The 27,576-nt window shown below is 46.1% G+C and overlaps 1 protein-coding gene across 7 annotated transcripts in view; it reads right to left on the reverse strand.

The window, feature by feature from the left end:
- PRKAG2 (protein kinase AMP-activated non-catalytic subunit gamma 2) overlaps positions 1 to 27,576 on the reverse strand; it is a 200,514-nt gene that overhangs the window by 6,798 nt on the left and 166,140 nt on the right. For 6 of the 7 annotated variants that reach the window (XM_066237432.1, XM_066237434.1, XM_066237435.1 and 3 more), the window contains 9 exons: positions 22,569 to 22,650; positions 21,454 to 21,512; positions 20,136 to 20,181; positions 18,217 to 18,271; positions 16,695 to 16,821; positions 13,341 to 13,506; positions 12,722 to 12,759; positions 11,527 to 11,673; positions 6,146 to 6,239 (listed from right to left, as the gene is read on the reverse strand). In XM_066237432.1, coding sequence (XP_066093529.1) covers positions 6,146 to 6,239; positions 11,527 to 11,673; positions 12,722 to 12,759; positions 13,341 to 13,506; positions 16,695 to 16,821; positions 18,217 to 18,271; positions 20,136 to 20,181; positions 21,454 to 21,512; positions 22,569 to 22,650 — 814 coding nt within the window. The remainder of the gene's footprint in view (positions 1 to 6,145; positions 6,240 to 11,526; positions 11,674 to 12,721; positions 12,760 to 13,340; positions 13,507 to 16,694; positions 16,822 to 18,216; positions 18,272 to 20,135; positions 20,182 to 21,453; positions 21,513 to 22,568; positions 22,651 to 27,576) is intronic. The other variant, XM_066237433.1, reaches the window with a different exon arrangement.

Raw genomic sequence — 27,576 nt, forward strand, 5'->3', positions numbered from 1 at the left:
GGGATTGCCCCAAGTTGAAAGGAAAAGGAACGGGCAGCCAGGGACAAAAACCCAAAGCCCTTCTGTTTGAGGAAGAGTATTGACACGGCCAGGCTCAATTCCGCTAAACCCCCTTGAGCCTATGGTCACAGTCCAAGTAGGGGGAAAATCCGTATCCTTCCTTGTGGACATGGGGGCGGAACACTCTGTCCTAAAATAACCCCTGGGGCCCCTCTCCAAGAACACAATCTCCGTGCAAGGGGCTACAGGGAAAGCCAAAAGATATCCCTGGACCACGGCCCAGACGGTGGACCTGGGACGAGGGTTAGTCACTCATTCGTTCATAGTAATGCCCAACTGCCCCTACCCCCTGCTGGGACGAGACCTACTGCGGAAAGTGAGTGCCTCCATCACGTTCCAAGGGGATACAGGAGCCATCACTTTCAACAAACCGGAGACAATTAATTGCATTTACCCTGCCGCTGGTGGAGGAACACCGCTTGAATGAACCGGTAACGGGGCCCCGGGCGGACGGACAGTGGAGGACTCAATTCCCCAAAGTGTGGGCGGAGGATAACCTGCCTGGGCTAGCGAGCCACCACCCGCCCGTCATCGTGGCTCTATAAGCCCAGGCAGTACCGGTGCGAGTACGCCAATACCCGATTAGGCCTGAGGCCAGGTGGGGGATAGCCGTCCATATCCGCTGACTGAAAGAGGCGGGGATTTTATCTGAATGCCAATCCCCCTGGAACACTCCACTGCTGCTGGTACATAAAGGGGACACAAACAACTACAAGCCGGTCCAGGACCTTAGGGAAGTAAACGCCTGGACAGAAACCATCCACTTGGTGGTGCCAAACCCGTACACCCTCCTGGGACAGTTGTCACCCGATTTAGCGTGGTTCTCGGTCCTAGATTTAAAGGATGCTTTCTTCACCATAGCCCTGGCTCCGCAGAGCCAGGCCCTATTCGCCTTTGGGTAGATCCTGACACAGGTGACTCCAGTCAATTAACATGGACCCAATTGTCTCAAGGGTTCAAGAATTCTCCAACCTTGTTTGGAGAGGCACTGGCGAGAGACTTGGTCCCGTCTGGGTGGCACACCCTGAAGCAATTGTCCTCCAGCATGTGGACGACCTGGTCCCGTCCGGGGGGCACACCCTGAAGCAATTGTCCTCCAGCATGTGGACGACCTGGTCCCGTCCGGGGGGCACACCCTGAAGCAATTGCCCTCCAGCATGTGGACGACCTGGTCCCGTCCGGGGGGCACACCCTGAAGCAATTGCCCTCCAGCATGTGGACGACCTGGTCCCGTCCGGGGGGCACACCCTGAAGCAATTGCCCTCCAGCATGTGGACGACCTGGTCCCGTCCGGGGGGCACACCCTGAAGCAATTGCCCTCCAGCATGTGGACGACCTGGTCCCGTCCGGGGAGCACACCCTGAAGCAATTGCCCTCCAGCATGTGGATGGCCTGCTGGCAGCAGCGCCAAGCCTAGGGGGATGCACAGGGGCTGCAGAGGGGCTACTGCAGGCCCTACAGGACCAGCGATATAGGGTCTCTTGGAAAAAGCCCAGATTTGCCAGAAAACTGTAGGATATCTAGGATACGTAATCAGCCAAGGGACGCAGGCGTTAGCTGAGTCAAGGACTCGAGTCATCCAGGCCCTCCAGGTCCCTGCGAGCAAGCGACAGCTTCGGGAATTCCTGGGCACAGTGGGGTACTGCAGGATCTGGATTCTTGGTTTTGCCCACATAGCGAAACCCCTGTACAAAGCCACGAAAGGGGATGGGCCTCGCTGGTGGACCCTGGAGTGTGCCCAGGCTTTTAAGGATCTGAAAACGGCTCTGGTTAACCCCCCCCCCCTACTTTGTCACTGCCTGACTTAGAAAAGCCTTTCGATCTCTATGTGACTGAAAAAGGAGGGTCTGCTGTTGGCATGCTTACCCAACAGCTAGGACCCTGGAAGTGTCCTGTAGCCTACTTCTCAAAAATGCTCGACCCCGTCGCAAGAGGTTGAAGAGGCTGGCCAACCTGCTTGGGGCATTTAGCAGCGGTGGCAGTCCTGGCACGAGAAGCGGACAAGTAAACCTTAGGGCAGAGCCTCACAATCATCACTTCTCATTCGCTGGCACCAATTCTCACCCAGGCATCAGGGAAATGGCTCTCGAATTCCCGTCTCATTCATTATCAGGGCTTGCTCCTAGAAATGCCCTGGATCACCTTCAAGACTGTAGGAGGACTGAATCCGGCCACATTGCTGCCAGAAGGAACAGTGAACCAACCAGAACATGACTGCATAGAGGTACTGAACAGGGCACAGGGAACCAGAGAGGACCTTAAGGATGAGGCTATCCCTGGGGGAAAGGCAGCATACGAATGGCAGCAGCTTTGTCCGGAAGGGCCGTCGACTGGCAGGAGTGGCTATAGTCTCAGGAGATGGGACAATCCTCTGGAGTTTAGCCCTACCCCAGGGTACCTTAGCCCAGAAGGCAGAATTAATTGTCCTGACCAAGGCCTTCGAACTATCACGAGGCAAGGTAGCCAACATCTACACGGACAGCTGATACGCCTTCGCCAGAGCCCACGTCCACGGACAAATTTACCAGAACAGAGGGCTTCTCACCTCAGCAGGAAAAGAAATCAAGAATAAAGAGGAAATACTCAGCCTGTTAGAAGCCCTCTGGTTCCCAAAGCGAGTGGCAATCATCCATTGCCCCAGACATCAAAAAGGGGACTCCACTCAAGCTCACGGTAACAGGCATGCAGATGCCGCCACCAGGTAGGTCGCCGCTCAAATTCTCCCCCTCGCCGTAGAACCCACCATCCAGGAAAAGCCAGTTTACTCCAAAGAATAAGAGACATACCAATGAGAGGGTTGGACTTTCTCAAGTGGATGGTGGAAGAACTCCCAAGGTAAGGTAGCCCTACCACAGCCCCTAGGTGAAAAGCTTCTCGAGGAAATCCACGGAGCAACGCACCTAAGTGGAAAGAAGCTGCAAACCCTGGTGTCACCCCGGTTCCAGTTTCCACATGTATGCAGACTGGCCGAACAAGTTGCTTGCCGATGTCAGGCCTGCCTACAGGTCAATGCTGGCAGAGGCCCCGGGACGTCTGGAATCAGGTATCGGGGAACAACCCCGGGGGAACACTGGGAAGTGGACTTTACTGAAATGAAGGCCAGCAAATATGGGTACCGCTACCTACTAGTGCTTGTAGACACTTTTACAGGATGGCCAGAAGCCTACCCAACTCAGAGAGAGACTACATCCACAGTAGCAAAGGCACTGCTACAGAAATAATCCCCCTTTTTCCTGGGGTCTGACAATGGCCCGGCCTTCACGGCCGAAATACCAAAAGTCCTTGGTGAGGTGTTAGGAATAGATTGGAATTTACACTGTGCATACAGGCCTCAGAGTTCAGGACAGGTAGAGAGGTGTAATAGGACCATAAAGGAAATGGTCACAAAAATTCATCTGGAGACTGGCTTAGGTTGGGTGGAAGCGCTTCCCTATGCCCTCCTGAGGGCTCGGTGCACCCCGGGGACACATGGGTTTTCTCCCTACCAAATCCTCTTTGGCAGGGACCCCCTAATTGTCCCTCATATAGGCCTAGAGCTAACTCCAGCACTCACTAAATCACAACTTATTTCTCACTTGAAGGCCTTTGAAGAAGCCCTACAGGAAATCCATGACAAGGTGAGGCGAGCCCGCCCCCTAGGGGCCGCCAACCTCCTGGTTCTTCCACCTACATTTCAGCCTACCTACCAGCCTCTTCCCTTGGTAGATACCGCATCTTATCCTCCCATTCAGAGGGGGGAATGAGGAGCCCTGAGGAGCCACTGTGCCACCTCACCCACAGGTGTTATAAAATATCAAAAGCTATAGAATCGATATTAATATTTTAAGAGGCTTAAAGAACATTTTATTAATTTCGGTTAAGGTATGCAGAGAAATTTTGTGAATAATCTCTGTACTGTGTGATTGGCATAAAACCTGGATGGCCCTTGGCATTGTATTGTAAATGCAAAGGGAAGGAAAACATGGATTCCCTGACATTCTACCACACCTGTGGGGAAAGGGGTGAATGGCTAGCCAGGTGCAGGAAGAGAAAAGCCAAAATAAACCTGTAAGGTCGGTGGATAATGGGGGATGGTCATGTGGGGAACTCAGACCCGCGAACTTTGGCTAGGACCGCCCACAACCAAGCGCGCCAAAAGAGGCTTCACAGGAACCGTTTGGAAAAAAGCGACCGTCTGCCAGCCAGTGAGATTTCACCACGTCATGTTAGCTCGACTTCCCTAGAGGGGCCCCTTTAAATATCTCCCACATGGTTTAATCCTTGCGACATTTCTGGCCTCCATCTTTCCTTGGGGCCAGGGAACCTTGCCGGGCGGGATGCGTGCTCTGTACTCAATAAAGCCTTTTGTTATTCCACACTTCATGGCTCTGGCCCCTTCCTTTCTTCTCGGCAGGGAAAAATACCTTACAAAACCTTTACTTATAGTAATGAGCCATTTGCGGGCATTTGTCCCCATGGAAACTACCTCTCCCATATGTATGCATATAGTTAATGTGTGTGACTCTGGACAAAGAGATGGCAGATAAACATTAGAAAATATAGGAATGTCTCTTAATATGTAAAGAGACATCTTTCTATCATTGTGTTGACTTATAAATTTTGTTTTCTCCAAAATGATGTATGGCTTGCAAATTAAACATGGTCCTATCATGTTAAAGGGCATATGACTATAACCAGTAGTGGTAAAGGGCACCTAATTGCAATTTTTGCTTCTATACTTCCCGCTTGCAAAACTATAAAAACTAAGTAGAACAAAGGGCCGACGCGCTCTCCCTCAGATTTCTGTCGGAGTTGCTGCTGCTTGGCCAAGCTAAACAATAAAGCTTTGGAGTGTAATCTACGGATTTTGTTCCTGTCTTCAATGTTTCGAGTCCCTCCGGATTAGGCTTAACACAAGCTCGCATTCATTTTAGTCCTTCTGTCAACCTTTCATCACAGTAAAGATTATCATGGGTCTTGTGTTCTCCGACAGCTGAAATTTTAAAGCTACCGCAGGCACCAGGCCCCATTTCTGGAGTTTCCGATTGCGGGGGTGGGGGTGGGGGAGGGGGAGGGCCCTCGGCAGACATATTTAAGGAGCTCCAGGTGCTGCCGCTGCTCCGGGCCACCAAGCCTCTTGCTCTGATGGAGTCACAACCTTGGTGTTCCCACTGGGGAACCGTCCTCACTGGCCACGGGGATCCCCATAGGGTGGGTGTTTTTAGGTGACGAGTCGACTGCAAACACGAGTCTTGGCTGGTTTGATTTCTGAGCGAAAGAAAAATCCATACCGTAGCACATGCACTTTAATGTTTAACTTCCAAGAGTTCAAAGTGCACGTCTCCTAGGCTCCTGTCTTGGCCTTGGTCTTGGTCTGTGTGGCCCAAGGCTGGGTTGGTTGTATTTACTGGGGGGTAGGGAGGGGAAGAGCGGAAAAGAGAAGCGAGGGATGGGGCTGGCGGTTTCAGGACCCCTTCAGCCCACCTCACTATGAACTGCGTGACACAGGAAAATCACCAACTCTCTCCCAAGACTCCCTCCTCCGCTCTGACCGCTCCCTGGCCATCCGAGGACCTGAGGGCTGGCTCAGAGAGAATCTTGCAAAAAATGAGTTAAGCCATCAACGCTGTTGGGTAAAGTCATCTCCGTACACTATTAGTGGGAAAACATGTTTGTGTTTAGGCCTTTTATTTCTTAGACTCAAAACACTAGAAAGCTTTTTTTTTCCTTTTCAAAGTGTAACTGAAGGTGTTGATAGTTAGAACCCAGAGCTTCCCCGTTTCCCACCCAGTACTCCTAAAAAAAAGCAAAACTGAAGAGGTCTTAGCTTTTCCATGGAAAAGGTTACGATGACCTTATCAGTGAACCCCCTCACTTATGTGGGCACGGCTGGGCAAGGAAAGACGAAGTCAGAATGCTTTCTGTAAACTTTTTTCTCCCACCCAAGTAGAAGGGTAAAACTCTGCAACCACCAAGACAACGGGAATGGCAGACAGAGGAACGTAGAGAAAGCCATGCTTGGAGGAGAAACGGAGGCCTGCTCTGCCCCCCACCCCACCCCGATCCTCTAGCTCAGCAGGTGAAGGTCAGAGACCGGTGTTAGTACCTGGAGGCGTGAGGATCAAGGCTTGCAGAATATCTGACAGAGAAATGATGCCTACGATGCTATCGGCCTCGTTTACAACCACCAGCCGATGGACCTGCACACGAGAAGGAAAGAAGGTCACATGAGCAAGTTTCCACCAAGTTTTCAAATGGAAAACAGAAAGAAAACAAACTATCTTTCATATGCGAGAGTGAATCCATCCTACCAATGAGAGAACTGCAATAGAGGACTGTATATAGAACCATGTAAAGGTCTGGGGTTCTAATGTTCAAATACGATGCTGATTTATTTGCTTGGCTACTTTTTAGAAAAATGAGCCTACCAGTCCTGCTGAGTTTTCAGATTTCAACATATTTGTAGCTGTACCAAAAGATACAGCTTAACACATGAAATGCAATGTAGATGTAATATTCTCTTAAACGGTTTTTAGTTTTTAAAAGAATCTGTTTCTAGGCCCTGGCTGGTTGGCTCAGTGGTAGAGTGTCGGCCCTGCGTGTGGAAGTCCCAGCTTCGATTTCCGGTCAGGGCACACAGGAGAAGCTCCCATCTGCTTCTCCACCCTTCCTCTTCTCCTTTCTCTCTGTCCGTCTCTTTTCCTCCCTCAGTCAAAGCTCCATTGGAGCAAAGTTGGCCCAGGCACTGAGGATGGCTCCATGGCCTCCAACTCAGGTGCTAGAATGGCTCTGGTTGTCACGGAGCAACACCCCAGATGGGCAGAGCATCACCCCCTGGTGGGCATGCTGGGTGGATCCCGGTTGGGAGCATGCGGGAGTCTATCTGCCTCCCCGCTTCTCACTTCAGAAAAATACAAAAACAAAAAAAAAAAAAGGCAAAGAATCTGTTTCTAATAACTGTCAAATTCTGTTTTACAGGGGGTGAGCCCATATGAGCACTGAAACTAATAGGTCACTGCCCTTTAACTGTTGTTTTTTTTTAAATTGTGTCCTTTCTCTATGAGGTTTACATAAAAATATTTCAGAGGATAAATGCATCATAATAAAGTAAAACAGGTTAACGGTCATGTCTCTTTTTCTACCTGAAAGTCCTTTATGAACGAGTGGGTAGCGTTCTGAGGTTATTATTCTAACAGAGCATCCCTGAAGCAGGAAAAAGGTGAGAAAGGACCCATTTCTTAAATTTAGAAGCTTTCAACTTATTGCTGGTCAATTACCTCAGAGATCCTCTTCTATATCAAATAATGTCCCTGGACCCTGCTGGCACAAAATAGGGGTCACAAGAAGAAGATGGAGAGGGGAAACTGTTTTTTTTCTTCTGTTCACCCACTCTTCCATCCCTCTCCCCTTTGGTGATTCTCAACTTGTTCTCTACATCTGTAGAGATGGGTCTGTTTCTATTTTCTTGTTTACTCATTTGTTTTTGTTTTTTTTAAAGGCCACTTATAAGTAACATTATATGGCATTTGTGTTTCCGTGTCTGACTTTTTTCACTAAGGGTAATACCCTCAGGTTTATCCATGTTGTAACAAATAGCATGATTTCATTCTTTTTATGGCTGAGTAATATTCCACTGTGTATAAGCCTTCTTTATTCACTTATCAGTGGGCACTAAATTGCATCCATATCTTGGCTATTATAAATAATGCTCCACTGCCTGACCTGTGGTGGCGCAGTGGATAAAGCGTTGACCTGGAAATGCTGAGGTCGCCGGTTCGAAACCCTGGGCTTGCCTGGTCAAGGCACATATGGGAGTTGATGCTTCCAGCTCCTCCCCCTTCTCTCTCTCTCTCTCTCTGTCTCTCCTCTCTAAAAAAAATAAATAAATAAATAAATAATGCTCCACTAAACATGGGGGTGCCAGTATCTTTCTGAATTAGTATTTTCGTTTTTCTTTGGAGAAATACCTAGAAGTGGAATTTCTGGGTCATAAAGGTAGTTCTATTTTTAATTTTCTGAAGAACCCCCATACTGTTTTTCATAGCGGCTGCACCAGTTTACAATCCTGCCAAGGACAAGAAGGTTCCCTTTTCTTCACATTCTTGTCAACACGTTTATTTATTGATCACAGCCATTCTGACAGGTGTGAGGTGACCTCTAACTGTGGTTTTAATTTGCATGTCCCTGTTGATGAGTGATGTTGAGTATTTTTTCATATGTCTGTTGTCTCTGTATGTCCTCTATGTAGAAATGTTATTCTGGTCCCCTGCCCACTTTGAAGTGGGATTTTTTTTTTGAAGCTAAGTTGTACAAGTTCCTTATATATTTTGGATATCACCCCTTGCTGGATGTATTGTTTGTGAATACCTTCTTCCATTTAGGAGGCTGTCACTTCGTTTTGTTGAAGAGTTATAGTGCAAGACCCTTTTAGTTTGATATAGTCCTATTTGTTTACTTTTTCTTCTGTTGCTCTTGTCCAAGGAAGCATATCCCCCCCAAAAAACAAAATTTGCTAAAACCAATGTAAAGAGTGTTGCTTTATGTTTTCTTCTAGTTTTATGGTTTTAGGTCTTACATGTAAGTGTTTAACCTTTGTAGTAGCTTTTTAAATGCATAAATTACTGCATTTATTATTAAACTTTACCTGTAAGAATTTTTTTCCCACTTTCTCCTATTTTCTTATTGCTGGTGATGGAGTTTCTTTTTCTGCTTAAAAAAATGCCCTTTCCTATTTTTCTTGTAAAGCGTGTTAACAGTGATAAACTCCTTTAGTTTTTGCTTGCCCAAGCAAACTCTTCATCTCTCTTATCCTGAGTAATAGCCTTGCTGGGTAAAGTACTCTGGGCTGTAGGTTCCTTTCTTTCCACACTTTAAGGAAGTCCTGCCACTCCCTCTGGTCTGCCCAGTTGCTGCTGAGAAACCAGCTGACAGGCTTTGTGCATTTTCCTTGTATACAGTTAGATATTTTCCTCTTGCTGCCTAAACATTGTCTTTTTTTTCTTTTACTTTTCCAATTTTAATTACAGTATGACTCGGTAAGGGCCTCGCCGGGTTTACCTTGTTTGGTGTTCTCTGGGATTCCCAGATGGGGATGTCTGCTTCCTTTCCCAGATCAGAAGAGTTTCTAGCTATTATGTCTTCAAATTGAGTTTCTGTTTCTTTTTCTTTTCCTTCTGAGATCTGTAGAGTGAGGATGACTTTGTGCTTGATGTTTTCCCCTGAGGTTCCTTAAAATGCTCATTAAAAAAATTCCTTTTGTTGTTTTTTATTTTTTTCTGTTCTGGTTGGTTGATTCCCACCCGTGTGTCTTTCAGCTCTCTGATCAATTCTTCTGTAGCAGCTAATCTGCTGTTGAATCCTTCCAGAGCATTTTTTCTTTTTTTTTTTTTTTTTTTTTTTTTTTTTTTTTTTTCATTTTTCTGAAGCTGGAAACAGGGAGAGACAGTCAGACAGACTCCCGCATGCGCCCGACCGGGATCCACCCGGCTCGCCCACCAGGGGCGACGCTCTGCCTACCAGGGGGCGATGCTCTGCCCCTCCGGGGCGTCGCCATGTTGTGACCAGAGCCACTCTAGCGCCTGAGGCAGAGGCCACAGAGCCATCCCCAGCGCCCGGGCCATCTTTGCTCCAATGGAGCCTTGGCTGCGGGAGGGGAAGAGAGAGACAGAGAGGAAAGCGCGGCGGAGGGGTGGAGAAGCAAATGGGCGCTTCTCCTGTGTGCCCTGGCTGGGAATCGAACCCGGGTCCTCCGCACGCTAGGCCGACGCTCTACCGCTGAGCCAACCGGCCAGGGCCATTTTTTCTTTTTTAGGTGAGAGGAGAGGCAACAGTAAAGCAGACTCCAGTATGTGCCCTAACCGGGATCCACTCGGCAACCCCATCAGGGGCCGATGCTTGAGTACCCAGCTATTTTTAGTGCCTGAGGCCAACATGCTACAACAAAGCCCATCCTCAGTGCCCAGGGCCATGCTTGAATCAACTGAGCCACTGGCTGTGGGAGGGAAAAGAGAAGGGGGAGAGAGAAGAAGGTCGCTTCTTCTGTGTGCCCTGACCTGGAATCGTACCTGATATCCATATGCCGGGCCGACACTCTATTCACTGAGGCACTGGCCAGGGCCACCAGAGTATTTTTCATTTCAGTCACTGTATTCTTCAGCTCTGCCTAGTTTTTCATCACGCTAGCTCTTTGTTGAAGTTCTTTCTGAGTTCTCCTATTCCACTCTCAAGTCTGGTGGGCATCCTTATGACTGGTTCTTTGAATTATCTTTCAGGTCAACCACTTATCTCCATTTCCTTAGGGTCCCCCCACTCTCCCTACCCCTGGGGATTTTTCTTCTTCCTTTTATTTGAGATGGTCTTCTGTCTCTTTATTTGGCTTTGCCTTTCTATGCTTGTTTATATGAATTAGACAAAAATAGCTCTCTCAGTCTTAAAAGAGTGGCCGTGACTTCAGTGTGGGCTGAGCGTGCCAGGTGGTTGTGGCAGGCTGGTAGCAGCCAGGTGGGCACTTCCGGTACCTTGGGACCGGCCTGCCAGGCTAGAGGGGCTCTGGGCAGGGAGGCCAGGTATGTACGATGATGCCCTGTTGATGCTGCCTGCTCCCCCTTAGTTTTGAAGCCAAATTGGGCTCTGTGCAGAGAGGCTGGGGATGCGCTGTGATGATCTTGCAGGCAGGCCAGAGCACCTGAGCAGCAAGGTGGACAGGGACGTAACCATGGTGCTCACAGGCACCTTTGACCCTGGGGAGCACTAGCAGTTCCCTAGCCCCCCCCAGTCACCCCCTTTCTCTCGTCTGTTGTTCAGAAGCTGTTCAATCAGCCCTCAGTTGCCTCTTGGGAATGACTGTTTTCTATCTAGGTGTACATGTCAGTGTGCTCGTGGGAGGGGCCCGTTCAGGGTCCTCTTGGCCGCTGCCACCTTGGAGCTCTCCACAGTCTCTCCAGTGAGACAGTGAGGGTGATGCTTTTGATGTCATAGCATCCTCTTTAGGTTAAAAAAAAAAGCCCCAAAACAAGCCACTGTCAATTTCCTCAAGCCAATCAACATACAGTTCTTTCATATAAGTTTCTCTAAGAAACCTGGGTTCTTCAATAACCCTGTGATAGCACGCAATTATTAACTGTCATTACAAGCCCTCGGGACGTCTGTGGGGATATTTTATTGCTTCATATTCATTTTTGAAATATGCCCGAGTTTTTGTGAGCAGTCTATTTTTTTAAAGCATAAAAGCAGCTCACAGCTGAACGAGGAGTTTTGACTTGATTCAGCTATGCCATCAGGACGTAGAAATTCCATTTAATGAACAGTTGCCGATGACCTATGGTGTGCCAGGGTAATGATGCCATCCGACTGAACTGAAAGGCACCCCCCACCAGGGCCCGGCCGGGCCTGAGATCCCTAATTCTCGAAGTGCCATTCACTGGTTAGAGTTTCTCTGGCTTTGGGGTGAGGTGGGGGAGGGGAAGGAACCGGGAACAGCCAGCTCACCTCTGCTCTCACTATCCTATCCACAATGGTCTCCAGTATCTCCAGCTTGCTGCACTTGACGACACCCTCGAAGTACTGGGACCTGTGCTGCAGTGCCTGCGTCACCGTGATATCAAGATTATTGTACGTTTTCTCAGCAGCAAGGTTCTGCAATGAAGGAACAAGTGTCAATTCCAGTTCGGTTCCCACGAATCACTGAAATGAGTTTACGTCTAAAGCAACCTGATCTGAACCACATCCACGTTTACTGAGTCCCAGCTTAGAACACACCATCAGCACCTGCTGGCATCTTGTCAGTGATAACTGACCTTACAAGGCAGACCTTACTCATGGAGCAACCTTGTTAGGGTGACGGTAGGTCCTTCTAAAGAGCAAGGACCCTGCAGGGCTCCCTACCAGAATAAAGTCTTTTGAGAAGCGGACTAACATAGGGAGAGGGGTGCCGATGGACTCGCACTACTGATTAATCTTAGCAGGTGCCACTCAACCAAATGCCAATGAGCACATCTTCCGGTGTCTGTCAGGGGACAAAACAGAAGGTTCTGAGACTGTGGCCCAAGAATACTGACAGGTGGGGAGGGGGTGTTAATAGTACGGCACCCAAAATGGTGTGCATGTTTCGGGTTACCAAAGTTTCAGCTCCTTTTTGTAGTGATAATGGAAGACTCCTGGGAAGTGCACTGAAAAATGAATGAGAACAAAAGCTTCGCGCAGAAAGGTGCAGCGCCCAGGTCAACCTTAGTAAATCCAAACCAGGGATTCAGAGGGGACTTCACATAACTAGCCAATACATTTTTCCATCTTCTTTAGAACTGTGGTCGCCAATCATCAAACATGGAGAGGCACAGGACCACAAGTTCACGTGCACTAAGCATGTGCCTGCTGGTGGAATAAGTCATGTCCCATGTAGAACAATGATCGTTTATAATATACACACATGCTGCCGTGGTGGATAAGCTACACGTACTGAGAAGATGAAGAATTATAAAGTGCTATTGATATAGTATTCCTTGCAAAGCCAACGACTATTAAAAGCACAGTCACTGCGTGGAGTCTATGGAATGCTCCAGTAAGATCTTGAAGACTCAACAAAGCGAGGCATCATTAAACCACGGAAAACCACAAGAAATGGGTTATTTTACATGTTTTAAATGTGTCCTAGATGACAGGTTTGACAAAAATTAAAAATACTTACAATCACATCAAACTTGGAATAAATATCTACAACTTTTCCTAAAAATAAAAACATATGTTAGAAAAGCTATCTTGGGAACAGCAACAACAACAAAATAATATTTAACGTCAATCTTAACTAGGTCAGGATTAAGAATTACCTATTGCTAAATAAATGTGTCCATCATTTTTTTTTTTTGTGAAGTGAACATGAAATTATATCTCACTGGAAAATGTGAAAATGAGCACCATATTTCCCCATGTATAAGGTACACCCTTTTTTGAAAAATTTGGGATAAAAAAACAGGGTGTGTCTTATACAGTGGTTGCGTATTTTTTACTTGCATTTCCCACTTTTTCGTGTGGATGAGGAGTTGTAGTAATTTTATAATGAATAAAACGAGTTCAATAACTTTATGTAATACATTTTCTTTCAAATTTCGGGCCCCCAAATTAAGGTGCGTCTTATACATGGAAGTGTCTTATACATGGGGGAATATGGTAAGCCAGTTTAAAATTCTTCCTGTCCCAAGTGAGCACTCCTTGGTGCTGAATTTATTCACCCCATCTAAATGTTCATTTCCTCCACTTGACCCAACTGATATAAACTGAGCTGTTTCTGTTTATGGCCAAACACAGACCTGACTCGTCAACGACAGGCAGGGCGGACACCCGCCTCTCCACAAAGACGTTCAAGGCTTTGATGATGGGCGTGTCTGGGTGTATGAAGGCGATGTTGTGGTAGGTCCCGATGCCCAGTGCGTCCAAGTTCTGCTTCATGAAGGCAGGCTTTGGCATGTCAGACATCTGAGTGGGAGGAGAGGGACAGGCACGCTAGAGCCCAGACAGGCCCCTTCACACATGCACACGTCCACGTGAATGAGAAACCACTGCAACACATTCCCGTTAGTCTTCTCTAACAGCTACCTGGACATCTGAATGAATACGGAAGCGTCCCCCGTATGATCTGTCTTTTGGTCCAAACTGGTGTATAGGTCTATGATTGTTAACTGCTCAGTAAAATATTGCAAAGCACAAATATGATAACATCACCCCCCTTCTCTTCACCCACTGGAAAAGAAGACAGAGGGGAACAATGGGTCTGTTTGGAAACTAAGACTCAAAAGCTACCGAGAAGCCTTTGTTCTTAAATATTCATGTGACATTCCTGGTCCTGTGGTCCTCACTAGGGAAATACTAAGAACCCACACATTCCCAAAGACCCAAGTGTTTGATGGTGGCTGTCTCAGCTGCTAAGTTCGTCCTCACACCATCCCACCACCAGCCACATTCTGAACGCTCCCTTGGAGGACTCCAAGTTTTGTCTTACTACAAATAAAGGATGAGCCAACCAAACACAATTAAAAGAATCTTTAAACATTAACTTTTTTCCCCCTGTTCTTTCACGGCTGTTTTAAAGGAGAAGGGAGAAGTCAGAAGAGAGAAGTCTAGGATCACATGTGACTAAAAAAAAATAAGGTCTATGGTTTTTAAAATCCACCTTTTATAAAGGGTATATAGTTGGTTTCATCTTCCTGGTATACCTTATAATTATCAGGAAAAGATGAACAATTTAGAAGAAACAAAATGTTCAAGTCAAAGAGTTCATCAGTATTCAAATCATGAGACTCCTAGAAATTTAGAGGGAAAAAAAAAGGCTTATGAGGTCACCTGGCCCGTTACAATGCCAGGTAAACCCATTCCATACTGTACGCTTAGGCTGTCAAATGTCTCCAAGGGGGGACGCTCTTTTTTCTCAGAAAACGAACTCACCATTCAGTAAAAACCAGGTTCTAAAATGTCTTTAAATTTCTGTCATTTTTAGCTGAAAATCTCCAGCTATTCCGCTCTTCTAATAGCCTGATTCTGATGACTATCTTGGCCCAAATCTAAAGTGGTACCAGCAGAAGAGGCAACCTCCTCTACTTCTTATAGAAGAGAAAGAACACTCAAGGTCCATCTTAAACTGCTGTCCTCTGCTGCGGCTTCCGCCATAGGAATGGGCTGGAACCCGAACACTTCACATCCGGGAGACCCGGGAAACCTTGGAACCAGGTATCTGGGTGCAAGCGTGGGGGTGGGGGAGGCTGCTGGGTCAGACTGACCATGGCAGTGACCATGGCAGTTCCTCAACCCCTCTCGATTTCAGCACCTATAATATGGGATTAATAAAAAAAACCTACCTGAGAGGCTGGTGGCGAGGATTAGACTTATCATGTGAAGTGCTAGACTGACCATAAACGCTGAACAGGACTTAGCTCTCGCGATTTACTAGTACTTGAAAATGCTTTTCTCTAAGGGGTAAGCGGGCTGCGAGCCTGGCACTGTGCGCCGTTCCTGCCCACTGCGTCCTGGTCATTATAGCTCAGGACTAAAGGCGACTGCATTCCCAGCCCACATCAAGGTCAAGATGAACCAGCAACATCCACCCGTCCCTCCTCCTCCTCTTCCTCCTTCCCTGGACTTTCTACCAAACCTCAGCCTTTTTGTTTTTGGTCAATGACTCCTCTCCTTCCCACCTTTTTCCTTAGCATTAAACATGAAGAGTATTACTTTTCTATGTAAGCGATTAAACCTGGGGACTGGTTTGATGGACAGGAGTTTCTCCCAGTAACTAAACACTCCGAGCTCTGTCCAGCAGAGGTGGGTGGACTTTTCCGCGTGGTGGCTCGGGGCTATTTCCAACACACACCAGAATGCCTTCCGTCGCCTGATCTGGAGCTGTGGGACAGGGGATGGGAGAGCTAACCTGATGCACATTTTTAATGTCTATTAACTTCTTTAAAACACACAACAGACAAACTCTTCTAGTGATCTCTTTTGAACAGTGATGGAGGCCGTCTACTTGTACTAGCTGACTAAATTACCTGTAACCTCAAATTCGATGTGTGTCCTTAAAAACAAACAAACAAACACACACACCGAATTCAGTGCTTATTGTTAAGAGGAAAAATGGAAAGACCTCTCATGAACACGTGGGTCCCCCTGAGCCTTCCTGTGACCCGCTGAGCAAACGGGGTCTATGTTTTGTGTGGTTATGACATCGTCTCGTTTCAAATGCAGCTGAGAAAACTTAAGGAGAATACAGCACCCCCCTCCTTTATTACATTGAATTTTATTGGGGTGACACTGGTTAACGTAATTTTACAGATTTCAGGTGCCTCACTCTACGACTCATCTCTGTACATCTTACTGTGTGTTCACCCTCCCAAGTGAAGTCTCCGTCCATCGCCATTTGTCCTCCTACATACCCTCCTCCACCTCCCCACACTGCTGTCCCTGTCCCTGAGTTCTTCCCCGTTTCCCAGTCCTGTTTTAACTCTATCCCCCACCCCTCCAACACCTGTCAGCTTGTTCTCAGAGTATGTACAAGTCCATTTCTGTCTTGCTTGTTAATTCAGCTTGTTCATTCCATTCCACAGACGACTGAAATCGTGTGGTACCTGTCTTCCTCTGATGGGCTTAATTTGGACCAACATGGTATTCTCTTGCCAAAATTTTATCTGCTTTAGGTTTTCCTCTCACTCTGCTGCAGTAAATCATCATCATCTAATTCTGGGGACAGTACTTTCTGTGTCTATGTTTCCAAAACTATGGCCCCCAACAAAGCATCGTAAGGCAATCTGCTATAAACATTGGCCAGTTTATCTTGGGTGATCGTTCCTTAATTAGACCGACTTGCAAAGTTGCTCTATTTCCCCTCGACATTTATTTTCCGCTCTATTTAGGCGACAAAACAGTCTAATTGAAATACAGAACTCCATGTGTGGCTATTATTTTGACACTTGCCCTGCAAGGTGATTGCTTTTCCACTGGAATCAACTTTGAGGACGTACAATTCAAACAGCAGTCAAGTCGAGAAACTGAAGTGGAGAGAGGGAGAACCTCAAAACAAACAATTTCTTCTACTGAGGGAAACAGGACCCATTTTGCTTGGAGTAAATTAAGTTAAAATAGAGGCAACGATGTCTTCAGAAACATGAAAAACTACTTACAAAAAGCTGCAGGAACTTGAGGATTCTTTTGTGGGTAAGAATATAAAGTGCGTTCCCACTGATAGGGTCAATAACTGGCAGTCTGTGGATTTTATTTTTGATCAATGAGTATACAGCATCGAAGAGGCTGTGGGAAGAGCCAAATTGTTAGGAGACTTTAAGGAAAAAAATCAGAAAGCTCTGAACCACCCCTGCTTTCAAAGTTTTTGCATATTATAACCCTAAGAGGTTGACCGACTTAAAACAGTGTTTTGGAAAAAAAATGTTTTTTAATTGGAGAGCTCAGTAAATATTTTTATTTATTTATTTTCATAATCTGTGTTACTCTCAAATACAACTGTGAGCTACAAACCTCTAGCCAGGTTTTAATAGCACAGTTAGTGCTTTCCTTTGAGCAATGACGGACGCTGACCCCCAGGAAAGCTAACAGAAACCATTAGCAACAGAGGCAGCAGTGGTGGGGGCCCTGGACTGGCTGGGCTGACCACTTCTGGACAGCTCTAGCCTCTCTCGTGACTGCCATCCAGGAGGTGTGGTGGGTGTAGGTGTTTACTGGGACTTGAATATAAGATATAAAAAATCAATATTCCACTTTTTTCTCACTTGTGTTCTAGAGTTATGAATGCATTCATACAAATGCAATAAAAAACAGTGGCCCTGGTCGGCTGGCTCAGTGGTAGAGCATTGACCTGGCGTATGAAAGTCCCAGGTTTGATTTCCAGCCAGAGCACCCATCTGCTTCTCCACCCCTCCCCCTCTCCTTCCTCTCTATCTCTCTCTTCCCCTCCTGCAGCCAAGGCTCCACTGGAGCAAAGTTGGCCTGGGCGATGAGTATGGCTCCATGGCTTCTGCCTCAGGTGCTCGAATGGCTCTGGATGCAGTGGAGCAACTCCCGTGAAGGGCAGAGAGCATCACCCTCTGGTGGGCATGCTGGGTGAATCCCGGTAGGGCGCATATGGGAGTCTGTCTGTCTGCCTCCCTGCTTCTCACTTCAGAAAAATAGAACTTAAAAAAAAGTATACGTAGGAGTCGCCCCCCAGAAGGCTTAGATCAAAATGTATGGGCTAGCCGTCTTCCAAGAGAGCAGCCCCTTCTTCTGACCCAACTCCATACCGATGTCTAATAGAGACTGATTTTTCAGCTTCGGGGTACGTCAGAACCATTGGGGGTGTGGTTTAATGCACATTCCTGGGCACTAGTCTCTGCAGACTAGTTTCATGGGTCGGGGGAGAGCCCAGGCATCTGTGGTTTCAATGAACTCCCCTGAGGGTTTCTTCTGCAGGTGATTTGGATTTTAAAACTGTTCACTATGGCCATCTCCCTAGTCTGCTATCGATCCTTTGTACCAACAGTGGCTGTCATTTCTATTGCTTCTAGATATAATGAATTACATAGCTGAAATGAAGGAGGCTGGCCCCTCTCTACATTTAAAAAAGAAAATCTATCCCTCAATCAACCACGGTAACAAAACAGATGAATCAGAATGAACGTTTTCAAAGTAGAAAAACTTCGTAAGTTTTACCTTGCATCCGGAGATATGTTCACTAAAGGCTTAAATGTTTCTTGTAAATAAAGCTCTGTATTTACGGAAAGAAATAGGTAATTAGTAACGCATTTGCCATTATTACATAAATTAAAATACCCTGCCATTTATGGATAATAATTAGATTGAAAACCCAGATCAAATTTAATTCGCTGAATACTATCGTGGTGCTTACAGTTATGTCCATTTTAAACAACCCCCAACTGTCTGCAGGATGTTGTTGCCTTTGTGGGGAAATTAAATATTTAAAAACAGTATCATAAGAAATGCTGTCAAGATGAGAAGAAATCTGATAAAAGCAACACCAGCAGAGGGCGCTAGAATGATGCCACGTTACTACTACCCTCAAGAGAAGCGACATTAATGAAACCCTTTGAAACTTTACTGCTCACAAACATTAGGGGATATCTCAAAATGAATATGAAGTGATAAAATATCCCCATATGTTTATGAGCAGTATAATTTCCGTAAGTTAAAAAATAAAATGTATAACAAAGCTTAAATGTTTTTAATTTTTATTTTACCAAACTAATGCTCAAAGTTCACAGCACTCTGAGGATCTTTCTAGTATGTGGAAATTATCTTTGTAAAGATCAATGGATTTATTCACTGCAGTTTCCGTACAGAAGGCATTCAAGGATGGCTCAACATTATTATTACTACTGAACAACCATGTAACATCAAAATGTAAATATGCTTAAACCTGGTCTATTATATAGTAGAATTTGATACAAAGTAACTGTCTTGGTGTTAAGTTACACAGGGGTGCACAAAATGTTTACAGTCATGATACAAATAAATAACGATTAATAAATAACAATACAAAGGTAAACTTTTCCGTGTACTCACAACTGTAAACCTTTTGCCCACCCCTGCATGCCCATTTCATAACAGGCAGAGAGAGCTAAGATCTGGACCCCAGGCCGATGCTGTTTAGCTTGAATTGTTAAAGCCATCTTAAATCAATATGCCACACAATCAAATGTCTAAATCACATGGAATTCCAAGTCCCCTAGCCCTTTAGAGAGTTCTGATGGACGTTCAGATTTCTCCGCTAGTCTTTTTATCATACCAAGTGGATCATGGAAAGTATAAAGCAAAAATTTCAATTCTGAATTCAAAATTTTCCTTCAACTGGCCCCTCCATTTCTCTGCAGCCACCTTCCCCAAACACCTATAAAGTCCCTCCTCAGCATTTCCCGCCAGGCTTGTATCTATGGTATTCCTGTGGACAGTCCTTGGCCACCCCCTACCCCAATCCAGCATGATGGGCCTCATAAACACGGAACAGTCTCACAGTCGTGCAAACTGGAATTTAAGAAAATGGGTCCTTTTCAGAAAAGGGTGGTGTGATTGTCAAGAGGGGACATCAACGTTACAAACAGGAGGACGCAATCTTGACGTTATCGTCATGTTATCTGAGACCAGCCATCTAGTTTAAGGTTCCCTTGTTCTGTTTCTCCATAATAGGTAAAGAAATAATTACTACGTGTAAATAAAAACAGATCCTTGCTTTTGTTCATCTTAGGCATTCCAGTGGTGCACTTTCTAAACAAAGGCAAATTTATTTTTTAGAGGGGCTGATAATACTTCCGAACTGAATGGTGGCACTACAGAGGTGTGGGCGCTGGTGAGCACCCTCATCTTCACGTGCTTAGCCTTAGTTTCAAGGCCTGCTACACGTTCTCTATAAACTTCTGTTAAACGGAACAGATACTATTCATAGGAGTATGGCATACTATCAACACTAAGGTAGAAATCAATGTTGTAATGTAGTTTATCATTGAGCAGGAAAGGATCCTTTTACAGAAAAGGATCTGTAAAATTAAAACCTTTTATACACTAAGTAGAACATGCCCCTCCGTATTAAAAGATGTTAAACACCCAACAGTACTTACCCCTCCAAGTTTCGATCTTATGTTCCTCTAATTCATAAATCTGTACCTGAAAAGAAGAGAAATTCTTATTTACAAATGTTACCCTCACGTAAGAAAAATGATTTCGTAAGTGCTGCTGAATCCTAGAATTCAGCAGATGGAAATGAGATAATTCAACACTGGAAATACAAATGGAAACAAAATGCTCTCTGTCTTTGAAGATAAATATCCTATCAATTTAAAACGTAATAAAGCAGTTTAATATATTTTCATTAATTTGAAATTTTCTGATACAGTAGGACCAGGGACCAGGGACCAGGATGTTCTGCCATGAAATTTAACCAGTAGCAGCCTTTATTTTTTTTAACTAGCAGGGAAACTGTCAGAGATGGAATTTCTTCCATTTTAATTTTTACTTCTTTAAAACCACAGACTACATACAGTTCTTGTTATAACATTTCAGGGTAAGTACATGAAGCCATATTCCCATCAATAGGCCATGAAGGCAAGTCCTGGGGGCATTCCTATCTCAAAGAGTGAGGCTGGGCCCTGGCTGGTTTGCTCAGCGGTAGAGCATTGGCCTGGCATGTGGATGTCTCAAGATCAATTCCTGGTCAGGGCACACAGGAGAAGCGACCATCTGCTTCTCTACCCCTCCCTTTCCCTCATCTCTCTCTCTCTCTGTCTTCTCCACCCACAGCCATGGCTCAAATGGTTTGAGCAAGTTGATCCCAAGTGTTGAGGATGTCTCCACGGCCTCATCTCAGGTATTAAAATAGCTCAGTTGCTGAGCAACAGAGCAACAGTCCCAGATGGGCAGAGCATCGCCTCATAGGGGACTTGCCAGGTGGATCCCTGTTGGGGCGCATGCGGGAGTCCATCTGTCCACTTCTCACATAAGAAAAAAGAGAGTGAGGCTGTCCCTGATGACAGCCACCTGGGCGAGAGTGGTGGGAGGGGCCACCTTCACGCAAGGGTCCAGGTTGTGTCTTAACACGGCCACGTGCCCACAATGATGTTTGACGTCATGCATTCAGCTAGACCTACAGCACACCTAGGCAGTAAGTAAACACACAGAATTCCACTACTTGGGAATTCCTGAGAGCTGATATAGAAGCCATCACCTTTTATTTTTCACGAGATGGCCTTCTCAAATTTATGACCGAAGTATACAGAGATTCCCTGTGCATTGCATATATTTGGCAAAATCAACCACCAGCTCCGCCGCTGTTCCAAACCACCTCCCCCATCAAAACTTTAAAATGCACACACACACAATCCGTACACACATGCACAGACCGCAGCTCCAATCACTGACATGAGGATTTCTGGCACTTACCATGGGTGATTTATAGTATCTATGTAGTATATTTATAAAATCTGTAATGGTTAGCATTCCTGTAAACAAAGAACAACATATTAAATAGGAAACTCTTAAAAAACACAAAAAGAAAAATTTCAAATGACAGGCAAGCCTGGAACAGCTACTAGAAAAGCTTCCACCATATACATATCAAGCACAATCTAATATATTATTTAAAGCTATTAATCTGCTAATTCTCTACAGCACATGGAGATTCACACATTTAGTTGAAATTTAACCCAATAGTAACTGGAATTATGGGAGTTGGCAACCCAGTAAGAGAAAACTGATGGTCGTCAAACACCACAAAAGACCTGCAGCTACATGTAAATCATTTAAGGTACTTAAAAATAAAAGTATTCCAGAAGTTGTCCGAGGCATCAACCTCTGGGGGCACTTGGACTGTTTCCTGAAAAGCATTTTGGAAAAAACGGTGTTACAGGTCATTACACATTAAGTGCCTGCTATGGGCCAGATGCCAGGACTACAGAGATAAAACTGTAACCAAGGAAACTGGAACTGGGAGGGGGAGGCAGTCACACACAGGTCACTTCCCAGAAAGGAGAGGCATACCGACAGGGAATGACAGCCACTATCTGCAGTGACTTCCAAGATGTGAAATTAAGGAGTTTAGGTAGTGTTAAGTTACATGATGTTCTTGAACAGCATAATCACGACTTAGCTAAGGCAGCAATCACTTTTACATCCTTTTGCTTGCCTCGTCAAAAGGTGTCTACCCACAAGGAATCTGGGGAAGACCACAGATGTGCAAATGTGAACCAAGGTGGCCAACAGACAGATACCTGACCATGGCCTCCCCCTCGGACCCCGGTCCCTGGGCTCACGGGAACTGGCATGCAAGATCCTCCTGAGACAGTAAGGTACGGAATCCATAGAAACTCTGTAGTAGGAGGTGCATGCTTGTTAACTTACTAGCGGCCCTACCTTACCTGGACGTCCAAGCAAGAACGTGCCTAAATTTGGTAACATGGATATTCGAGTGGATTCCAACCAGCACCTACTAAAATGCCTTGGGTCATCTGCTTTGCAAGTTCCCCATTTCAGATTTTCCTTCAGGGACACATGCTTACCTACAAAACTTTGTTTTTTACTTTCCCACAGAGGCGCCGCTCGAACACCATTGGCTACTAAGGCAAAGAAGGCCTTTTTAACCTGAAGGAAAATAAAAAAACACATACTTTTAAATTCCATTCGTCAGAGAGAAAAGTACCTTCCACAAAATATTCAACCAAAACTCATCAGTTATCTTCAACGGTAAGCTTTCTAAATTTGATCAACTGAATGTAACTGCATTTATTAACATCAGTAAAACATGCTTCTGTAGCATATATAAAGGCAGAAAAGGGCTGGAGATTATTTTCTGAAAACGAGACAATTCACTTCAGGAAAAAAATTTTGGGGGGGGTACTTTTTTTTGTATTTTTTCAAAGCGAGAAGTGGGGGTGAGGGGATGGGGGAGAGGCAGACAGACTCGCGCATGCGCCCAACCAGGATCCACCCGGCATGCCTACCAGGGGGCGATGCTCTGCCCATCTGGGGTGTTGCTCCACAGCAATCAGAGTCATTCTAGTGTCTGAGGCGGAGGCCATGGAACCATCCTCACCACCCAGGCCAACTTTGTTTCAGTGGAGCCTTGGCTGTGGAAGGGGGAAGAGAGGGACAGAGAGAAAGGAGAGGGGGAGGGGTAGAGAAGCATATGGGCACTTCTCCTGTGTGCTCTGACCAGGAATCGAACCCGGGACTTCCACAGACTGAGCCGACGCTTTACTGCTGAGCCAACTGGCCAGGGCAGAAAAAGGTTTTTTTCTTATTGTTGAGAAAGACTCCTGTATTTACAGAGGCTTTGTAAAGGAATTAAAACTACATAAAAGCCTGACCTGTGGTGGCGCAGTGGATAAAGCATCAACCTGGAAATGCTGAGGTCGCCGGTTCGAAACCCTGGGCTTGCCTGGTCAAGGCACATATGGGAGTTGATGCTTCCAGCTCCTCCCCCCTTGTCTCTCTCTCTTCTCTCTCCCTTTCTGTCTCTCTCTCTCTCTCAAAAAAAACTACATAAAAGAATTAAACTTCAGCCCTGGCCAGTTGGCTTGGTGGTAGAGCGTCGGCCTGGTGTGCAGAAGTCCCGGGTTCGATTCCCAGCCAGGGCACACAGGAGAAGCGCCCATCTGCTTCTCCACCCCTCCCCCTCTCCTTCCTCTCTGTCTCTCTCTTCCCCTCCCGCAGCGAGGCTCCATTGGAGCAAAGATGGCCAGGGCACTGGGGATGGCTCCTTGGCCTCTGCCCCAGGGGCTGGAGTGGCTCTGGTTGCAACAGAGCGATGCCCCGGAGGGGCAGAGCATCGCCCCCTGGTGGGCAGAGCGTTGCCCCCTGGTGGGCAGAGCGTTGCCCCCTGGTGGGCGTGCCAGGTGGATCCCGGTCGGGCGCATGAGGGAGTCTGTCTGACTGTCTCTCCCCGTTTCCAGCTTCAGAAAAATACAAAAAAAAAAAAAAAAAAAAAAAAAGAATTAAACTTCAGAGGTTATTTTTTCTGACACGGGGTTCTTCGTTGATAGAACCAAGGTTCTATCAGTTTCCTTGAGGTGAAAATTTTTTTCATATGTTCAATAACAACACACAGGCAAACGTTCCCATACTTCCCCCCCCACCCCCACCCCCCAGGCTGAGAAAGACAAGGTATGAATAACACAGTTGATATGTGCTTTTGTATTTTTCAGAGAGAGACCCCTGCCTACCGTTGATGGGTCAGCCCCTATTCAGATCACATTTGCATATGCCATTTCACTGATCCCCCCTCCCCCCTGTGATGAACACCCTTGGGAACCCATGGCAGGTGAAGAAGGCATCAGAAGGGATGGTTTATTTTATTTTTTTAATTAAACAAGAGGCGGGGAGGCAAAAACAGACTCCCACATGTGCCCCAACTGGGATCTAACCAGCAAGCCCACGAGAGGGCTCTGCCCATCTGGGATGGCTATTCTGTTGCTTGGCAACCAAGCTATTTCAGCGCCTGAGGCAGAGGCCATGGAGCCATACTTAGTGCCTGGGGCCAACTCGCTCATTTGAGCCATGACTGTGGGAGAGGAAGGAAGGGAAGGAGGGAGGGAGGGAGGGAGGGAGGGAGGGAGAGAGAGAGAGCAGGAGCAGATGGTCACTGCTGCTGTGTGCCCTGACCAGGAATCGAACCCAGGACTTCTACACACCCAGCTGATGCTCTACCACTAAGCCAACTGATGGGGGGAGGGGAGAGATGGTTTATTAAAAGCCAAAATTCCAGTGCTATAAATCAGTGGTCCCCAACCTTTTTTGGGCCATGGACCGGTTTAATGTCAGAAAATATTTTCACGGACCAGCCTTTAGGGTGGGACAGATAAATGTAACATGTGACCGAGACAAGTGTCAAGAGTGAGTCTTAGATGGATGTAACAGAGGGAATCTGGTCATTTTTAAAAAATAAAACATCATTCAGACTTAAATATAAATAAAGCGGAAATAATGTAAGTTATTTATTCTTTCTCTGCGGACTGGTACCAAATGGCCCATGGACTGGTACCAGTCCACGGCCTGGGGGTTGGGGGCCACTGCTGTAAATGGTCCTCTAACTACAGAGAGCAACTAGGGAAAATGGTTTAACATCATGAAGAGAGCCGAAAGACCACATCTCAAAGCAAATCGAGAGCATCGTCTCCAGCTACTAGATAATCCAATACTTTTTCGTTCTAGCACCTAATAACTGTGCAGCTCTAAAACCAATGGAGGCACCAAAAATTGTTAGAATATTTTTTTGAGCTGCAGCATGTATCAGGACTCACTAAAATATCCATATCCGGCCCTGGCCAGTTGGCTCAGTGGTAGAGCGTCGGCCTGGCGTGTGGAAGTCCCGGGTTTGATTCCTGGTCAGGGCACACAGGAGAAACGCCCATCTGCTTCTCCACCCCTCCCCCTCTCCTTCCTCTCTGTCTCTCTCTTCCCCTCCCGCAGCCAAGGCTCCATTGGAGCAAAGATGGCCTGGGCACTGGGGATGGCTCCTTGGCCTCTGCCCCAGGCGCTAGAGTGGCTCTGGTTGCGGCAGAGCAACCCCCCCCCCAGGGGCAGATCATCGCCCCCTGGTGGGTAGAGCTTCGCCCCCTGGTGGGCGTGCCGGGTGGATCCCGGTCGGGCGCATGTGGGAGTCTGTCTGACTGTCTCTCCCAGTTTCTAGCTTCAGAAAAATACAAAAAAAAAAAAAAAAAATCCATATCCTCTGAGTACTTGCTTATTCTTTGTTGAGTTATTTACACTAAGATTTTAGGTGTGGGATTTTTGGATCAACGAGGTGCAATGTGGTACTATTTCTAAGACTGAAATCTGGAAAAATATCCACCCCCAACAAAAGGTAATTTGTTTAGTATTGGCATCAAACTGATGAGAAATAGCAAATAGCATGATTATGGAGACTGTTGCAGCAAAAAAAAAAAAAAAAAAAAGAGGTTTATGGCAGTAAAAAATGCAGATTATAAAATTACACATTGTAATGATATAAAATATATATAAATGGAAAAGAGGCAAAGAGCAATAAGCAAAAAAAAATTTCCATATCAAGGATCTAGGACAGCAAAGTGCATATTTTTAAAAATTCTTTTTAGTATTATTTTATTAATTTATGAGAGAGGGAGAGAGAGACAGACTGGGGACTGAACTGGCAACCTCTGCACCTTGGGATGATGCTCTAACCAACCGAGTTTTAATTTTTTATTTATTGATAAATTTTTAGAGAAAGAGAGAGAGAAGGGAGATAGAGGGGAGGGGGAAAGGAAGCATTCATCTGTTGTTCCACTTTTTCTTTCATTGGTTGTTTCCCGGGTTTAGTATTATTTTTCATTAAGAAAATAATTCTTTTCTCACTCAATATATTCCAAAAATGCCTCTTAAGTTGATAACGAAAAGAAATGAGAAAATGACAGGAACTTGGAGCTCCCAATTAGACCAGGATTAATAATTCCGTGCCTGTGTGTGCCTCTAATATGAGGATTTTGCCTTGACTTAAAATGACTTATGTAAGTGCCTGGTGGGTTCAGGGATCTCATTAATTAGTCTCTGTACCGTCTCAGTCTGACCAGCTCTGTCCTGAGTCCATCTATCAGCTGGATGAACTAGCAGAGAACTGGGAAGAGGCGGGAGTCTAGCCCACCCAATGACATGCAGGGAAACAATTCACAAACCAATCAATTTGCACCACAAATGGATGAATGTTTTTGAACCACAGCCAGCATCACGTACTGCAAAAATATCCCTACTGTCTGTGTACCTGGTACTTAGAGCACCTGGGGACGGTGTAGCAGTGTGAACGGGCTGCTACTCCTACCTGGATCTCCTCTGGGAACCTCTGATTGTGACCCTAGGAAGTTTAGTACAGAATATGGGGGAGCTGGGTTTTATTATTAATTTTATTATTTTTTTCTCTTAAGTGAGAAGTAGGGAGGCAGAGAGACAGATTCCCACATGTGCCCGGATTGGGATCCACCAGGCAAGCCTCCTACCCGGTGATGCTCTGCTCATTTGGGGCATTGCTCCATTGCTTGGCAACCGATCTATTTAAGCACCCGAGGTGGAGACCATGGAGCCATTCTCAGCACCTGGGGCCAACTTGCTCCAACCAAGCCATGGCTGCAGGAGGGGAAGAGAGGAAGAGAGAGAGAGATAGAGACAGAGAGAAGAGGGAGAGTGAGGGGCAGAGAAGTCGATGGTTGCTTCTCCTGTGTGCCCTGACCGGGAATTGAACCAGGACGTCCATACACCAGGCCAATGCTCTACCACTAAGCCAACCAGCCAGGACCATAGGCTGGTTTTTCTAAATTAGATGGAGGAGGAAGGGAGTAGCAGTATTTCTCAACCACCAGCCTGCAGACCGGTGCCGGTCCACCAGAAATTTCATGCTGGTCTGTGAAAAGAGTTAACCACCTGACGTTGTACGAAGAATCTTTTAGCAAAGAAAACCAGCAATAAAATCACTCATCAGGATCACGCATGAAAGTCAAAGAGCCCAAAGCTGTTGAAAGGCCCGTCCATGCCAGAGAGGTCTGAGTTTAGCCATGATGAGAC

Source organism: Saccopteryx bilineata, chromosome 6, assembly GCF_036850765.1.
Source record: "Saccopteryx bilineata isolate mSacBil1 chromosome 6, mSacBil1_pri_phased_curated, whole genome shotgun sequence".
NCBI classification, from domain to species: Eukaryota; Metazoa; Chordata; class Mammalia; order Chiroptera; family Emballonuridae; genus Saccopteryx; species Saccopteryx bilineata.